This window comes from Strigops habroptila, chromosome 3 (assembly GCF_004027225.2).
Source record: "Strigops habroptila isolate Jane chromosome 3, bStrHab1.2.pri, whole genome shotgun sequence".
NCBI lineage: Eukaryota > Metazoa > Chordata > Aves > Psittaciformes > Psittacidae > Strigops > Strigops habroptila.
The window spans coordinates 40,553,975-40,571,248 of NC_044279.2; the positions used below are offsets into that span (position 1 = coordinate 40,553,975).

Sequence of the window (17,274 nt, forward strand, 5' to 3'; positions counted from 1 at the left end):
CAAAATGCCATATCCAGATAGATGGAAGTCTGTGCTTAAATCTGTCTGAATTGCTAGTTAGGTCTTTGTTATACGTTAGGAAGATCTCTCCACCTACGTTTGAGTGCTGGAAACTTGTTCTGAGAATTTTAATTCAACGTAGTTTTAATTGTACCAGCCCTGTCTCTTTCAACTTATTTTACTATGAGCCCTGACAATAAAATCTAATGTGTCTGATTCTTCCTTTTTATTCAACAATATGTCAAAGCTCTTGTCCCTTCGTGAAGCTTCCCTACCACTGTGACATTCTGCATCGCATTTTCTTCATGCTGTTTACTGGAGTGCACATGACTACTAATGTGTTTAGCTGTATCTAGAACTTCTTCCTCCTAATGCAGTTCTTATGCTCTTAAGTTCATCTGTCTTTAGGGGGTCTTGATTTATTTATCTTATTTCACCCAGTGTATCATATGGTCTCTCACTCTCTCTTCTGTGAGACACTGTTTATTCTATTTCCTTAGAATGAAATTATTTTGGTTTTGTTTGATCCTATTACTTTTTTACCCAAGTGTCTGCTATTTCCCTATTGTGTGCAATGGATAATTTCATTAAATATATTGGCTAGCGAGCTTGGTATCAGAGATGGAGCCTAAGCGTAAGTGGTCTGCTCTCACGATACCAGATCTCAGTGCCTTGCTTACTGGGTATATTGACTATGTAAGGTCTTCCCAATGAAGTAGCTTAGCACCTCGTCTGTGGAGAGTGCAGTCTTAGAATTAGACTTATTTTTAGTATTTCCTCATCCTGTCTATTTTGAGACTTGAGATTCAATCTAGATAACGGTGAAACCCATTGATATTTTATAGGAAAAGCTACAGATCCTTTTCTTAGTTCTATAGCATCAGTGTCAGACATCCACAGAGTAACTCTTTTTTTCATCATGGCACTGATCTATTGGTCTGTCTTCAACTCAGTTTTATAAAAATGCAAAAATTGGCCTTCTATCTCTACAGTTACCTACTGCCTGCATTTCCCTGTTCCCTGCTTTGAACTTTGTCCAGACATCAATTTCTCTTCTACTTTTCCTCCTTCTAGCAACAGTGACTGTGTGCACTTTGATTCCAGAAGCACTGAATGCAAGCTGGGGCAGTTTTCAAATGCCTGACAAAGACTTAGTGATCCTAATGTGGATATCAGTGGAAGTATTTTCTTCTTAAGGCGACCTGTTTTCAGATCTGCTTGCTTTGAATGTAAGTAGATTGCCTAAATAGGACTTGCGCACTTGGCATCTTCTAGCGTGGAAGCTTAGATGGCTCACTGAGAGTAGAATTGCCCAGTTCCTCCTTTTACCAGGGACATTCTCATCAAGCACAATGTTCGTTCTGCAAGATCTACCTAGACAAGGAGATTAAGTTCTCAGTCTGGTTTTGCAGAAAAAATCTCACCATTTTTGTGTACTGAATCTGAAATGCAGTGATAAATCTCAGCTTAGTCCAAGAACACCGTTAAGGAAACATAAAATGATATTTCAGTGTGCCATCTGGCAGGAGATCACCGCCTTGTCTTTTCCCAGTTGTCAAACTGCAAGTTCTTCCTTCTAAATAAAACACACTAACCAGTAAGCAGTGCTGCTGCTCAGTAGAATCTGAATATATTCTGTGTTTCTGCGGGGACCAGTGTTTGAATGAAGACAATCTGTTTAATGTTCACCTCACCATGAGTGGCTGTCACATCAGTGGGATGGATCCAAGCTTTGACTGTGAATTTCTCTGTACTGTCTTTTATCTAGACAAGATTTCCTTGGGAACTCCTTCCCAAGGGAGACTAAATAGCTTCTTAGTATCTTTTTCAAATTTGTTCTTTGGTAGCTGATACTTTGCTCCACAATAACAAAATTACATTGTCCCTTTACCTTATATACACCTTATCTTTTCACCTACCACCTTGTCTTTTCTGTGTACCAAGACTTTCACAAAACCTTTGGTTGTTCTCATTGAGATTTCAAAAAGCTTAACTTCAGCCAAGAGATGTTGCAATGTTGTTCTTCCGGTGTTGGAGACAAGCAGGGTGGACAATCAGAGCAGATCTTGTTTATCATACAAACAAGAATTTGTATGACTTTGGTAAGTCTGCTGAAGTTCTTTGTTGTGCCTGATGGCTCTAAAGCAACTGTATAAAAAGACTCTTCCTGGAGATGTTTTTAGTGTGGACACATATAGCTAATGCATTTTTCAGTTTCTGTTCCAAAAGTTACCTTTTGGGCTGGTTTTGAAGTTTCTGAATCAATAAGCACTAGAGAAAAAGAAGGTAGTTACTTAGAGTGATGTTTTTCAGATAGTTCTGTTTGTTGCCGCTCTTCTTGCCATGTCTTCAAACACTTAGAAGAAATTGAGGTGCCAGAAACACAGTGCTGAGGATTTGAGGGACAGTTTGTGTGGGTGTGAGAGCAGCATTTATATATACCTGACAGGTATTTTGAAAGCAAAATGTCTGTAGGTACAGGTACTTGAAATGTGCAACCACTTAGGAATCTCTAGCCAGATAGTGCTTTTCAAAGGTCTGTTAGTAATAGCTTTTTTTCCTATTGGCATATGTAGTAGTGAATGAAGAACTAGAAGCCTTCTGATAAAGCCTGTTTATTAAAAACATTAATTTCTTTTAAGATGTGCATTTTCTTTCACAAAGGAAAAGTCATATTGCCAGTTTAGTGTCCCATGTAAAACAGCAAGGAAAACAGTTCATAGAAACAGTACAAATGACTATGAATATAAATATCTGTGGTTAAATGTGGGTAATTTGCTTTGTTCCTACAGGTAGCTTGTATTTTTATAAATGTTCTTGAGAGAAAAATAATTTCTAGCCCATCATTTAGAAGTATATCTTAAATACTCAGATGTTTTTTTTCTTTGATTAATAATGAATGAGATGTAAAAACTATACTACTTGGCTAAATGTATAACTTAAGCGTAAGCTCTTGGAACAATGACTTTGGCAGGGCCATTCCAGAGGTGATACATGCTGCAAGTTGAATTGTATATAATTTTGCCATAGCCAAAATTCTGTAATACAATAGTCTTCTAGGATCATGTTCTTGTACCAATAATTCTTTTTAATGCAGCAACCCCTAAATATTTTAGAAGAGTCAATTTATTAAATATTTCTATGGTAGCACAGTTTGTACGAGCATACTTATATATCAATTATTCTGTTTTACCTTAGAACCAAACTAGGAAATAGCAGTATGTTTAAAACGTAGTAACACAGTAGAAAGTATCCCTACTCTCTCAACCTGAATGAAAAGGGCAAAAAATTGAATGTATATGCATGATCTCTGGAAAAGGAAATTATATCAAGGCAAGAAAAGGTCTGGTCTTCTGGTCTGTATCTGCCTGGTTTGCATAATGTCAAATGTGCTTACTGTGTATCCTCTATATTTAACCAAGGCAAACAATAACATTTACTATTTCTGTTATTCCAGATACTATATATCAAAAGGTGCTATTGTTGATCAACTTGGAGGAGATTTAAATTCTACCCCACTTCACTGGGCAACAAGGTGCGGAAAAGTCTTCTGGAATTTTCTTTTTCTGTGTTTAATTTGGAATATGCTACCCATCAATTTACGAAATTGCTGTATTTTATGGGAATACTCTGTACAAGAATTAATTCTGTCATTGTTAACTTGGCACACTGTGTATGTAGTATGATTGAGCTACAGGAGCTTTCGGCATACAGTTCAGTTTTTGTCTTACCTCTTTCTAATGTAAAGGAAGTTAATTACTATGATAGGAAAGGAGTAAAGTAAAATTAGAATCTATAGTCACCTTGGTTTATTCTTACTCCGGAGATCTTATTTTCTGTGGCTGAAGTTCAGCAATCCTTGTGCAGATGGGCCTTGGGATGATTTTTGTGTGACATTGTCCTTGCAGAGTTTGATTATGTGCGTAGAATTTTTTAAGATGCACTTAAAATCATACTTATGATGTAGAACATGGTCAGAGAATAATTAATGGCTGGGAAAAATGAAGACAGCCTGTGAGTAGTAGCTGCACCTTCACACAGCCACCTAGAAATAGGATACAAAGGAACACTGTCCCTATTAATATTTTTACTGTAGACTGCAAAAGGAGACTTAGAAAGTTAGCTTCTAAAACATTTAATGTGTCAAAATAATTTGTTTACTAAAGATGAGGATTTGCTTTTTAGCCTCCCTTAAAGATTTTAGCTTGTATATTTCTTTTTGTTACAGATCACTCTCTAAGTTCTGTGTTAATAGCAGAAAAGCTTGATTAAATTTTCTGGTGTTCATAGCTGTAATCTGTTGTTCTGTGAAGCAATGCCTGAAGCTGCTTCTGACAGACTGAAAAGGCCTTTTTGCTCATGTCAGAAACTGTATAGTGACACTTAGGCACCGTGTCTGCAAGAAGGGTATGCCTATGCTCATTATGCCAAAAAGATGCTTAAGCTTCTAATGTAGTGTGGAGGAGGTGTAGGCCTTCAGTTTTCCCTTTTTAATTCCTATTTTTATTTCGTTACTGTTTTCAATACTAGAAAGATAAACCATATGCCCCACAAAAAGTGAGAGTATATAGCCAGTTCGACATCGCTTAAAATAGCAAGTTTCATATGTGGATTGGAAGAAATCACAGTAGACTAGATTTGTAAATGAAATTTCTAAACTTATAACTTTTTTTTTTGTTGTTGTTGACTGGTTTTTTGCTATACAACACACTTGGGTGAATTGCACGTGATGAATGCGTTGGCTGCACAGAATTTGCTCTTATGAATGAGTTTGCTTACTCAGTTGCAGAATTGGATCATGACAGTTGTTTTCAAAGTATGAGCTGAAGTGCGGAAGCTCTGGTAGTATAATAACTCCTAAATATATTTGTATTCAAATTTTAATAGTTTTTCTGTGTATCGTTATTCAGTTGTTTTGTTTGTTGTGTTTTGTTATCTTCAGACAGGGTCACTTATCCATGGTTGTACAGCTGATGAAATATGGGGCAGATCCGTCGCTAATTGATGGAGAAGGATGTAGCTGTATTCATTTGGCTGCCCAGTTTGGACATACTTCGATTGTTGCTTACCTGATAGCAAAGGGACAGGTAAATTTTAAGTAATATCGTATTTAAATAGATTCTACTCAAAGTAGGAAAACAGTTGAAACCTATACCTATCATTTGGGAAACGCAAAATGTTTGCCTGACTGAACATAAAGGTAATTCAGTATCTTTCATTGTAGACTACAGTATTGGTGTGCCACCTCCTAACTTAATTTCTTCTAAAAGTGGTCTGAGTACTTTGGCTTTAATTCACACCTGTTTAATGTAGTGTATGGAAATTCTAGCAGTTATTCTTTCACCATTCTTTTCCTATCGAATTTAATCTTTAAATGTTAACAGTGACAATGATAGCAAATATTTTAGAGGTCATAGAATCATCAGGTTACACAAAGGTAAAGGATCTAATGACACAGAGTTGTTGTAGGTCATCTCTTCTTTTACACCTCAGTCCACAACTTTTATTTGTTGCTGTTACTAGTTGTGCATGTGTGTGTAAATAAAAAACTCAAACAAAACAAAGTAACTGAACAAACAAAATAACCAAAACCCTTCTTGCTAGTCTCTTATATTACTGCTAGATCTGTAAAGTGTGTATATAGCATGTGTATTCATTACTGTTCTCATTGTCTCCCATCCTTCCACGTGTGCTCAGAAACGTTCACCTTTTTGTTACTCACTCTTCATTAGAATCTGTAAATTTACTCAGCCTCAGATATGTGCCTGAAGCACAAATTTTATTTAGTTTGTAAACCATATAGAAAAGTCAAAGCCCTTTCAAATAGCAAGTGAGATATGCTCCAGTGAGTCAGGTAGAATATGGCTATGAAATCAGTGGGTTTCATCTGTGTAAAACACAAAATTTGGTGCAGAAAATGATTTGTTCCTATACATGTAAAAAAAGAAACTATTGCTCCATGCAGTCTTCAGTTTGTGTTTGAGACTCTGTGTGAGTGTATGATAGAGAGTAAGCATGGCACAAGAAGAGTCTGATCGTATATGATCGCTATTTGTAAGAGATAATAATTGAAGAGAAATGCTTTTTCCATTACAACAAGTTTTGTATTTTGCACACATATTACATATAATTTTATGTGGGTTTGTTACCAGAAAAATCTTGCAGGTGTGTAACATAGTAACTTGCATAACAAGTGTGAATTTATTTAAAGCATAGCATTAATGAAGTATAAATGGCCTTTAAAATGTTCTACTGTGAATGTTTGTTTGTCATGTTTGCATACAGACTCGTCCTATTTATCTGAGCATATAATACTTCAGTCCAAAAGAAGCTGTGTGTCTTTACATGTGTACTTACATAAACACACAAAAGTTGCTTTAAAATTTAAAAGCTATTATCTTGGAAAGAGCTCTCCTTATCAATAGCTTTTAAAACAATGATTTGTATTAAAATGCCCAAATATTATCAGGTATGATTTTGGTATCCTTTCCATGCTGTAAGCTTGAATTAATTTTAACAGTAGTTTTTGGAAGCACTTCAAAAAGTTCAACTTTAAAATTATGTACTGATTTGTGTATTTAAAATATGGTATGTTTAAAATATAGTAATATCAATAGCATTGTAATAACAATCCCTAAACTCATAGTTCTTTAGCTATACTACGTAGAACTACAGAAACAACATGGTTTCTGTAGAAGCTGTGGGAAATACATGATTCTACTTTTTAATCATTTTTATATGTTTTTACTTCCTTTGTGATGCTGTGACTTGGGTTTGGAAACTTGAACTGCTTTTGCTTATATGGGCTTACCCTATATACTACTTGCAAATTATTTTTGCCTTTTATCTTTACAGAGACGAGTTTCTCTTGTAACCAAAGAGTAGTCTTGCCCTAGTTCTGAACCTTAATTGTAGTACCTCTGTGGTAAATGACAACTAAAATGTCAAAATAAATGTCAGTATAGGCCGTTGTGCTTTGTTAGTTCTAATCCTGATGCCTTTGTGGACCTGCATGTTCAGAGGAGAGCCAGCTTTCATAACTGTGTAGAGAACCAACAGGTGGATTAAGAAATTGCTCCTAATTGCTTCTGTCCTGTTTTGAGACAGCGCTGGAACCCAGTTCAGTGTTGCTGCTTCACTGGCTTCCTGGGTTGCAGCAGCCAACGGTAAAATTTCCAATCTGAGGCTCAAGTCCAGTGCTTGACCTTCTGGAGTGTATCATAGGGGAATAACTCTTGGTCACATGCCCTCTGGCTTTGGTTGGAAGTGAACCCACTTTCAACGCCAGCAAGTACTACTCAGCCAAGAGGCAACAGTGGCTGATAGCTCTTGCCTTACATTAGTCATGTCTCTTACTGAATTTCAAGAGACTAATACCTGGCCTTATCATAATTTGCTCATGTTGTTTGTGTCAGTAGGTTTCCTGGGTCAAAATCAAGCCTGGGGCAAGTACATGACATAAATATAATCAGATAGCAAGTCACAGAAGCTGTAGTACAGCTCAAGTTTAGGTAAGATGATTATTTAGAAAAAAATGCCAGAAAGAAAAACTGAAAAGAGCTTGAAGGCACTTAAAAATGTTCCAAATTGATGCTTGTACTACTTGCTTACACTACCTACACTACTTAAAATGCCAAAGGTGTATCAGGGCCTAGCATAGGCAAATATGTCACCCCAGAATAAGTTAAGATATGAATGTGGTATGTCAGTGGCTGAATGTGTTCGCATTCCATGGTATGTGTGAGAGAACCTCAGTCACAGATAATAAAGTTGCTAGTAGGGTAAAGTCATGTTGTAAGAAATATTGCGGAGCTAAAGTTATAGTTTAACTATTTTGTACTCACAGTTTATCACTTATTCATGAAGTATGTCTTTTTTTTTTTAATTCTTCTCAGAGTTGCAATTTTATGCGTTAACTACTGTCCCAAGCTACATAGGGCTTTCTTCTGAGCTATGGCCCAGAATTAGTTGGTTGGGAGATGCCAGTGCGGTAGCAGCAGCCATGGTTACTTTGGTGCTGCAGCCTGTGAGAAGTGCTCCTCAGCACTTGTTAGCTCTGTTGGCACTAAGTATTGTTCTCTCCGTAAGGCTCAGGTGAGTGTTAAGACATTGAATCAAGTATTTATGTCCTAGATCCAACCTGCAGCACATCATTTACAGAATTTTAAGTCTAGTCATGTTTCTTCCTCCTGATTATCCAAACTAACTCCGCTTTTGATGGACTATGGTATTCAGAACAGAGTTTTTGTTTTTTGAAAGAACAAGGTAGTTCAGTTCTGTGTTACCTTGCTTGATGAGCAGGCTGCCTGTCTGTTCATTCCACAAGAATCCTACAAAATCTCTTCTTCTAGTGAATAACTAGTATGTGTCTTTCCTAAATTAGGAAATGTTTTCAGCCTTACATCTCTCTTCCTTGTAAATCTTCTTTAGTATTTGCTTTTAAATATGTCATCTCTTTAGAAGCCCATTTCCCTTTCTCTGGGCAACAGTCCATGTGAAAGAGATCTTTTCCTTATGGAGATAGGATTCTGAACAAGGACATGATGGGTTTTCTATGTAGGTCTGTATTTTGTGAAATAACCACCAATGATTCTAAAGAGAATCAAACTCCTGTGCAATTTAATGCACTTCTAAGTGGAATCTTGATGCTTTTTGTGCTTTTGAAAAGGCCATATTGTATCACAGTACTGGTTTGACCATTGCTTGTTAAATGTCCTGGTAAGCCTAAATGCTTCTCTGATCTCTAGCTGCTATTCAGAATCCTACCTTGTCAGCTAGATTGCTTTCAGAAAGTAGTGTTAAGTAGCAGAATAGCTGCCACAGCTCCTTTCCATGTAGGAACCTCTTTCTCCCCTATATTTTTGCCTCTCAAGAAGCTTTTTGTGGAATCTTGTATTAGTGTCCTAGGATTAAGTCTTTGCATATGCAAAGTTGCTCTCTTTCAGAACCAGAGTTGCTCTATTTCAGAAACAAGTGAAAAAATTTGCTCGTTGTGGTCCACAGAGTTCATGCTTGAAATACATACACAGGGCAGCAAGATGTGCATTTTTTTATCATTGCATCACTTATTATTGAAATCTTTGGTTCTTGCAATGCTTGTACTGTGTCCTAACAGCACAGATACAACGTTCTGTGAACATCATCAGATTGACTTGTCACTGAGAGTTAAACAAGAAATTAATGCAGAAATGCTTGTTGGTACACACTGAAACAGAAGAACAGTCTCCTAATATGTACCTGCTGCTGGAAGTTTACTTTTTTGCCTGTCAAAATAACGAAGAATTTTTGATGAGAGGTTTGTTAGAGCACAAGTCTGCTATCCCCAACTGTGTCATCTTTGTTACATCTATGCAACAGTACGCAAGTCAATCTTGGTTGCTTTGCGTCTTATTAAAGCTCCTTTGAAAAGGGATCTGCCTCAGCCCATCATGTAGCTTAATATGAGTAATAGCTGTATCCTGCCTGGGTAAATTATGTGCAGGGAATAGTCTGGAGCTCATGGATTTCTGTTTTTAGCTGAGTGTCACCTAATCTGCAAAGTGTAATTTTGGTTGGTCAGGTAGAATCACTGAAGGAATGGTTCTACTTATGTCCGGGCAATCAGGTCCCAGCTGTTATGAACTGCTTTTCTATATGAAATCTCAAGATGAAAGAGTTATTGTTCATGTTACAGTAATTTCTACAATCTCCAAAATAAGTTGTTCACACAGTGTGACCTGTGAATCAAAGTCATGCTTCTCAAGGATGAATGAACTTGAGGTTAGGCTGCAGTTCTAATTTCCTTCACGATCTCAACAACAGGAGGTTAAAGGGAGTGCCGGTTGTGCTGTCCTAGTAGGCTCAAAAGGATCTAATCTATACACGTGCTGTGGGCAAACGGACTTGGGTCCTGATCTTAATGCATGTAACTCTGATTTGAGCAAATAGTACAATAAAGCAGTGGTTCTCTTTCCTCTCTGTCAACTGCTTTTTAAATTTCTGATTTCTTTCTTAATTAAGCAGCAGAGTAAAAACTCAGAAATGTAAAGTGATCTGCAGGCCAGGGAAGCTTTAAAAACAATCCTTTGGAAGAACTGAATTGGATTTCCTGGAAAACAGCTGCCTGGGTCAGGCTAGCACCACTATGAGTGGGGGTCCCAGGGTGCTGGGTATTTGGCAGACTACTGGAGCAGAGAAGAAGGTTGTGGGGTGATAGAAAGCGACATCATCCGCTTTCTGGGTTTCTGTCAGTAGTTTCTGTAGCAAAAGACTTTATTGGAACACTTTGAACCTAATTTTCCTAGTGGGGACTGAGGGGAGCAGCATAGAAATTACTGGCATAGCTCTATTGCCTCTAAGTAAAACTGTTCAGATCTTGCATTAAGGTAGCTTAGAGTAATTTTGTTAGTGATGGTCTTTGGAACTTGCCCAAATGTGCTTGAGAGTCTAATCTGTCTCAATGTATTTAGGGATTACCAGTTTCCATGTTAGTGAGGCAGAGATCTATAACAGGAAAAAATGCCTTAGGTATTAGATCCTTTATGATGGATCAGAAAGAATTGTCTGGATGGTGCTGTTTTGTCATTCTGTGGCTGTGTTCTGTTAAATGTAATATTTATTTTTTTTTTAATATTTTAGCCATCAGTCTAGTCACCACTTGCTTCTAAGTCAGTTTTATTTCTGTGTCTGTTATTTTTGTTAATGGCTTTTGTTTAAACTTAAAAATTTTCTGGCATCTGTTAACTTGATACCCAGATCTGTAAATATCTTTGGAACCGAGTGAACTAGGGGAAATTGCTTTGCAAGTGGAAAAACAGATGCAGCTACCATTCAGTAGGATATAGGATTCAGCCCATGGTATTTATGTTAATTTATCAAGTGTTCTATTAAATATTCATGCATGTTTTTAGCTTTCTCCTGCTTTTGAGTGCAATAGTACACCATCTATATATCTTTTATGTTGGAGATTAATAGGAAGATAGGAATGGCTAGTCTTATACAGCATGACTGTTCCTTTGTTTCCAAAATAGATTGGAATGGTTATGTTTTTGCAATGGTGGTGTTAATGTCTGTTTTCATTTTTTAAATCCCTCATTTTATTATGTACTAAAAGCTTGCCAGTTTTTCTCCAATTCAGTTGGTTAGTCTTAAAACACTGCTTCTCACTGCAAACCTTGTAGCTACTGGATCTTGAGCATGCTTACTTATCTCACCAAAGTATTTTTTTCCTATTTTAGGATGTAGATATGATGGATCAAAATGGAATGACACCTTTAATGTGGGCTGCTTACAGAACACATAGGTAATGTCTCACTGCGTTTCTTATTTTCTCTTGATGTTAACTAAGTGGCATACAGGAATGACTGGGTTTGATTTTTTTGGAAAGTTTTGGGGTTTTCTTGTTTAATTAGTCAATGTTCTTTCCACAGTTGCCAGTTTATCTTTCTTCATTTATGACTGTTGTGAGTTAACTCTAGTAGGCAGGTCAGCCCCACACAGCCGCTTGCTCACTCCTGCCCAGTGGGTTGAGGAGGAGAATCAGAAGAGTAAAAGTGAGAAAACTTATGGGTTGAGATAAAGACAGTTTAATAGCAAAAGGAAAAGCTGCATGTCCGAGCAAAGCAAAATGAGTTCATTCACCGTTCCCCATTGGCAGGCAGATGTTTAGCCATTTCCACAACAGCAGGGCTTCATCACCTGTAACGGTTACTTGGGAAGGCAGACACCATAACTCCAAATGTCCCTTCCCTTCCTCCTTTCCTCAGCTTTTATTGCTGAGCCACGACTTTGGTCAGCTGGGGTCAGCTGTCGTGGCTGTGTCCCCTTCCAGCTTCTTGCCCACCCCCAGCCTACTCGCTGGTGGGACAGCATGAGGAACGGGAAAGGCCCTGACGTTGTGTAAGCCCTGTGTAGCAAGAGCTAAAACATGGGGGTGTGATCAGTGCTGTTTTGCTCACGAATCCAAAACAGCACCGTAGGTACTACTGTGGAGATTAACTCAATTCTAGCCAAAACCAGTACAATAACCTATTGGAGAGAATGGATATTATGCTGAAATACTAATATGAACTTTTAGTTTACAAAGTACATCTTCCTGGGGAGGTGACTGGAAAAAGTTGGCGTAAAATAACACTTCTCCAAAGAGCAAATTTGTCTGAATTAAATTCCTGCTCTGAAGGGCCTATTTCCATTGGTTCTTGAGAGGAACATAGGCTAGCTTTTATCAATACCTGTCATTACCAACATTATCATCCTAGTTTATTTTCCATCTTTTGGAATGTGAAGTGGAAATATAACATGTTTTGAACTTTGGTTGTTATCTGCCAAGTATATAATCATGTGCATGCTTTTACAAATCTGTTAATACTGTTAGATTTTGGTAAACATGAAAACAGAATTGTGTAACAAATATATTTCATGACATCCCAGAACAAGCTGTCTTACTGAGCTCCTTTAAAAGTCAACAGAATTGTGGCTGCTCTTTGGTGGGAAGGAAATTTGAGCTATTCATAATCATCAGCAAAAAATGTCACACTCTATTACATAGTGTGCCTGATCTATGTTCTTTGTAGAAATCCAACTCTTTGACAGTAAGATGGTATGTATTTGAGTTCATCTTCTGTTGATCTAACGAGATTTTTCTTTTCTAGTGTGGATCCAACCCGATTACTACTTACATTTAATGTTTCTGTTAATCTTGGAGACAAGTACCACAAAAACACAGCATTGCACTGGGCTGTGCTAGCAGGAAATACAACAGTCATTAGTCTTCTGTTAGAAGCTGGAGCTAATGTTGATGCTCAAAACATAAAGGTAAACACTTGGTCTGTTTTTATTGTAAGTGGGTTGAGGCAGAAATAACCTATGATAGGCAGAAAGAGCCTATGATAAATCCCAAGAATAGATTATTATTGTGGGTACGGTGGGATTGTGAAGATGAAGCAAAAGCCATGCCACTGATATTTAATTTGGGAATCGGTTTTTCCTAACAGTGATGCATAACCACTTAATCTGCATCCTCAAAAGTGCTTGTGTAAATAATTTAGCAATGGTTATGTGCAAATATATGGGAGCAGGGTGTGCGATTACACTGCATGCATGAAGACCCACACATTTGGATGTGAAATTGGAAATCTGACAGAATATCTTCCAGTGAAGTTCTGGGTGACTGTTGGAGTGAGATAAGAGACATCTCTGTCCTCTTCCAGAAAGGTGACAAACACTCTTGTATATCTCCCAGTGGCAGTAAGGAAGTTGGAGGCCTGAAAATGCTTTGAGTCGCCTGATTACTCTACCAGAATCTCTTAATGCTGAAGCTAGATGCAGCACTATCAGAGCCCATCCCTACCATATGTTAGACCAGCCAAGCAGCTGTTAGAATTTGTGCCGTAGACTTGGAGTCTGTAAGAGCTTCTTCAGCAGTGGAAGGTGCACCTATTGAGTTTACTTATGTCCATTGCCTCCAGACTCTTCTGTAAATAATACTGGGTGCACTTCACCACCCAAGATGTTTGTGGTGTCAGAGAAGAATTCAGTTTTAGAAAAAGAATTCTCTACTCAATTTCTTCTCCAGTATTTGTATTTTCTACTTAATGACTGTTACATATGGAGTGGTTACACTGGAAAATACATCTGTAAATCTATACTTATAAAGTATTAAATGCTTAATTAAATTTATTTGACCTTTCACCCTTTTCTCTCCTGATTTAAGATGTCCAGGGCCTATTTTGCTTGGCCACAAGTGATAGAAATAAATAATAATAATAAATATATATATACACACACAGAGACACATCTGTTTTCTTCAACAGCATGGAACAGTCTTTTTAAGGGTGCAGTCAAATTTAGCTAGTGGCTTTCTAGCTCCTTCATCTGCTTTAGAGTATCAGAAATATCGATACTCTAAAGTGAGTATATAATGATAAAATGAGAATACTGTTCATGAATGAAACCTCATTAGAAAAATTACATGGCTTTTCATACATTTAAAACAAATCAGCTAGCCTCTTGCATGTACTGGTGTGAATATATAATAGTTTTTCCTGGTCTGTAAGGTCAGTCGTGTGGATGGATGATGCTGCTAGCCTCGCTTCTTGTAAACTGCTGAAAAGCTTTTTTTCTATGCCACCTAATGGTAAAAATTAAGGTATTTTTGTGGAAAACAAAAATCAGTGTCGTACCTTGCTTCCCTTGGCAGACTGATTAGTGTGTTAAGAGTTTTAAAGTCATCACCTTACCTACATTTGTGGACTCTTATAAAACCCATAATGAAAATTCATATGTTTGGCCAAATAAAAATGTATCTGCTAGCCTGAAGCAGTTCATGGTCTCTCCTGCTTTATTGACAGACAGCAGCAGTCAGTAGAAAATTAGGTTTTGAACCTGCTGGATCATGATACCTTTCCGGTCATGCCACAGGACATGTGCCTGGTTTCATTAACCACTGCCTGCCTTCTGCAATGGAATCTAGATTGCTTGCATGCCTTCCCAGCTTTCCTAGGATCTTCAGAGGATTGAAATCATTCTAGCAGTGGCAGTTTTGCCATCCTGTGAGTGACTTTATAACAGATGCCAATTCAGGTGACTGTAAACATACAGGAAACGTATGAATTTGGTTGATTTTTCTAGGTATGTAGAAACTCAGTTTTGTGTTTCACCTTGGAGTGTCCAGCAAAAAAAAGTTTTCTTTGAGCCAAAAACCAGTTGTTAAGTGTCTGGCTTATGTTTCCCCAGAAATAAAAGGAATCGTGAAAGGCTACTTTCTGATGCAGTCACTTCCAGATTTCTGCAGCACAATCTAGTGAGGTCCTTTTCTCAGATAGCCCATGGAATTGACTGAGGGTTGTGGCAATTATCATCTTTTTTTGGCTGAGATACTAGGTGCGAGCTTTGACCGTGTTGTTACCTGCTCAAGGCAGCCTGTGTTAGAAAGGCACATAGTGCTGGCCACCTAGGTTTGAAATAAATTGGAACCAGTCATCTCAGTAAGGCACTCTCTTGCTTTGCATGACAGTTTGGCAAGTGTATGACAATAGCACTCTTATTCTAGAATAAAGCTTGATACAAGCAGTGGGTTTTGTCCTATTTGTGTTATTTATGCCTTTATAGTATGCTATACATGCAAATAATACTTTTCTCTTGGTAGTAAGGTAACTTTTTCCTTTTTGAGAACTGGATTACAGTTAGAGTTGGAACCTGCTTTTCAGTTGTCAGAGTAGAGTGGTTTTTTGTTTAGTTGATTTTTTTGCTAAGGAAATTATCTTGCCACCCCAGTAGATGGATTGGGCAGATGAGGACACAGGATTTCACAGGGAGTCAGCTTATCACTGGGGGTCATGGGGAAGCTGTAAATTTTACTTAAATATAAGCAGATGCTCCTTTTTTACTAGAGAGTGGTAGAGACCTAAAAGAGCTTTTACAGTTTAAGGAAGATTTTATTTCTTTTTAATTATTTTTATAAATTGAATGAACTTTAGATGTAGTTTCTTGATTAATTGGTGTATCTGTAGGCTTGTCCGTGGAAGTCTACGTGTAAAGTTCTCTACAGTAATAGCTTCAGATTATTCTTTCTATCTAAACTCTTCAAACATATACTACGGAAGCCTTATTGCTTCCTGGCAAACCAAGTGTGTTACTAGATTAAGTTCCCCAATTTTTTTTTTCTTTCATTTTTTTTCCTTTCTGAGTCAGCCATCCACCACCCCTGTGAAAACAAGGAAATTATTAAAATGGCGAGATGATGAGAAGCAGTCAAAAGACTTCTTTAAAGCTCCCTCAATCTTTTTATCTAGGCAGTTCCTAGGTGTCTCATGGCCCTCTAGTGGAAGGGATGCTCAGCTGGACCACAAGACAACTTCAGGATTTACTTGGGAGATCAACTCCCAGAGGGGATTGCTTGTCCACAGGTAATCTTTACAGTCTGGATATATAAGGTGATATTAAACCAGCAGCATCTCTGAAGTTTTCCAGATACTAGCAATTCAAGTTTCTATTAAATTTGTGATGAAGCAGGACCATAGTTTGATTTCAGGCATTTCTGTTGAGGATGGAGTTAACTTAATCTCTTTCTTAAACAACTGGCTAAATAACTTTGAAGCCAAGTTAAGCCAAAAGGTTATTTTTTAACTAATTTTTCTAGTTAAACTTCTTGCACAGGAATGCAAGATCCTGTTTTAGCAAAAAGCTTCACCTCATAACCTGTAGTCTGTGCTGTTTACTCTCCTTTTAGAGATTTGGAACAAGATTTCAAAGGCAAAAATGACAGTTAAGTACACAATTCCCATTGTCTTTCTATGGGATATAGGTAGCTAACTGTACTTTTTAATCTTTGAAATCTCTTCTGTCTATAGTAATTATTGCCCTTTCTGGGTAATTTCAGTTTCTGGTACCTGTCTCACTTTTTTTTTAGGAGGGGGCCGAGCGATGGAGGATTCAGCCATTTTTCAAGCCTCCATGAATGGTTTGTTTAGGAGGGGAGTTAACTCCAGTAGAAGAGAGGAGGAGTCAAATGCAAAACTGAAGCTGGAGGTACCTGCAATTGGTTGTCTCTTGCCTCCTCTATAATTTTAGACCCAGTCAATAACATTCATTTAGCTGTCTTACTAAATGTTTAAAAAGCAGTAAAATCAAGTCAGTTTGGTAGGCACCTTTGGCCCCTCTATCTCTCTCTGTGTCTCTCTTTTGCTTTGTCTGTTGGTCCTTTCTGAAAGTAGGGAAAGAGAAAGCATTGACCATTGCTGGCTTAGCACCCAAAGTACACGGAGCGCAAGCTAAGCATAAAAGCTCAGAGTTTTGGAATGAGTTGGAAATGAGCAATCAGTTTATTCTTTCCCATTTTCTTCCTAGGACTTCAATAACAGAGATGAATATAAAGACAATTAAGCTTGTCGGAATTTTTCCTTATAGAAACATTCCATGATATTAGTAACTTCACTCTGCCAAAAAGCAGAGAATTAACTGAGAAGTCGGGCTTTAGACTGTGAGCGTTTCCATGATCCAGCGGGTCACGAGTTCTTACTCTTTGCTTGATTTCTGCTGCCTGTCAATAGCTGAGAGGGAAGCACAGTCTTTCATTTACAGACTAGTAGACTGTGTGTAGAACAGTGAAATATAAATGTTATGCCTAAGGCAACAATTATTGCTATGTCAGGACATACATATCATCAGGATCACACATTTGATACTCTACTTGTCCACGCATGTACAGTTATGAGAGAGTGAAAAAGACCAAAAGGAATGAATGATGTTTGGTGTCCAGTAAGCTGCAGAGCAAAACGTATGCCACAATATAGCTCA

General features: G+C 37.6%; 1 protein-coding gene across 2 annotated transcripts in view; it reads left to right on the forward strand.

The window, feature by feature from the left end:
- The window catches only part of ZDHHC17 (zinc finger DHHC-type palmitoyltransferase 17), a 76,998-nt gene that overhangs the window by 31,987 nt on the left and 27,737 nt on the right, over positions 1-17,274 (forward strand). For both annotated transcript variants that reach the window (XM_030478231.1, XM_030478232.1), the window contains 4 exons: positions 3,458-3,535; positions 4,943-5,087; positions 11,217-11,281; positions 12,630-12,792. In XM_030478231.1, the coding sequence (XP_030334091.1) occupies positions 3,458-3,535; positions 4,943-5,087; positions 11,217-11,281; positions 12,630-12,792 (451 nt within the window). The remainder of the gene's footprint in view (positions 1-3,457; positions 3,536-4,942; positions 5,088-11,216; positions 11,282-12,629; positions 12,793-17,274) is intronic.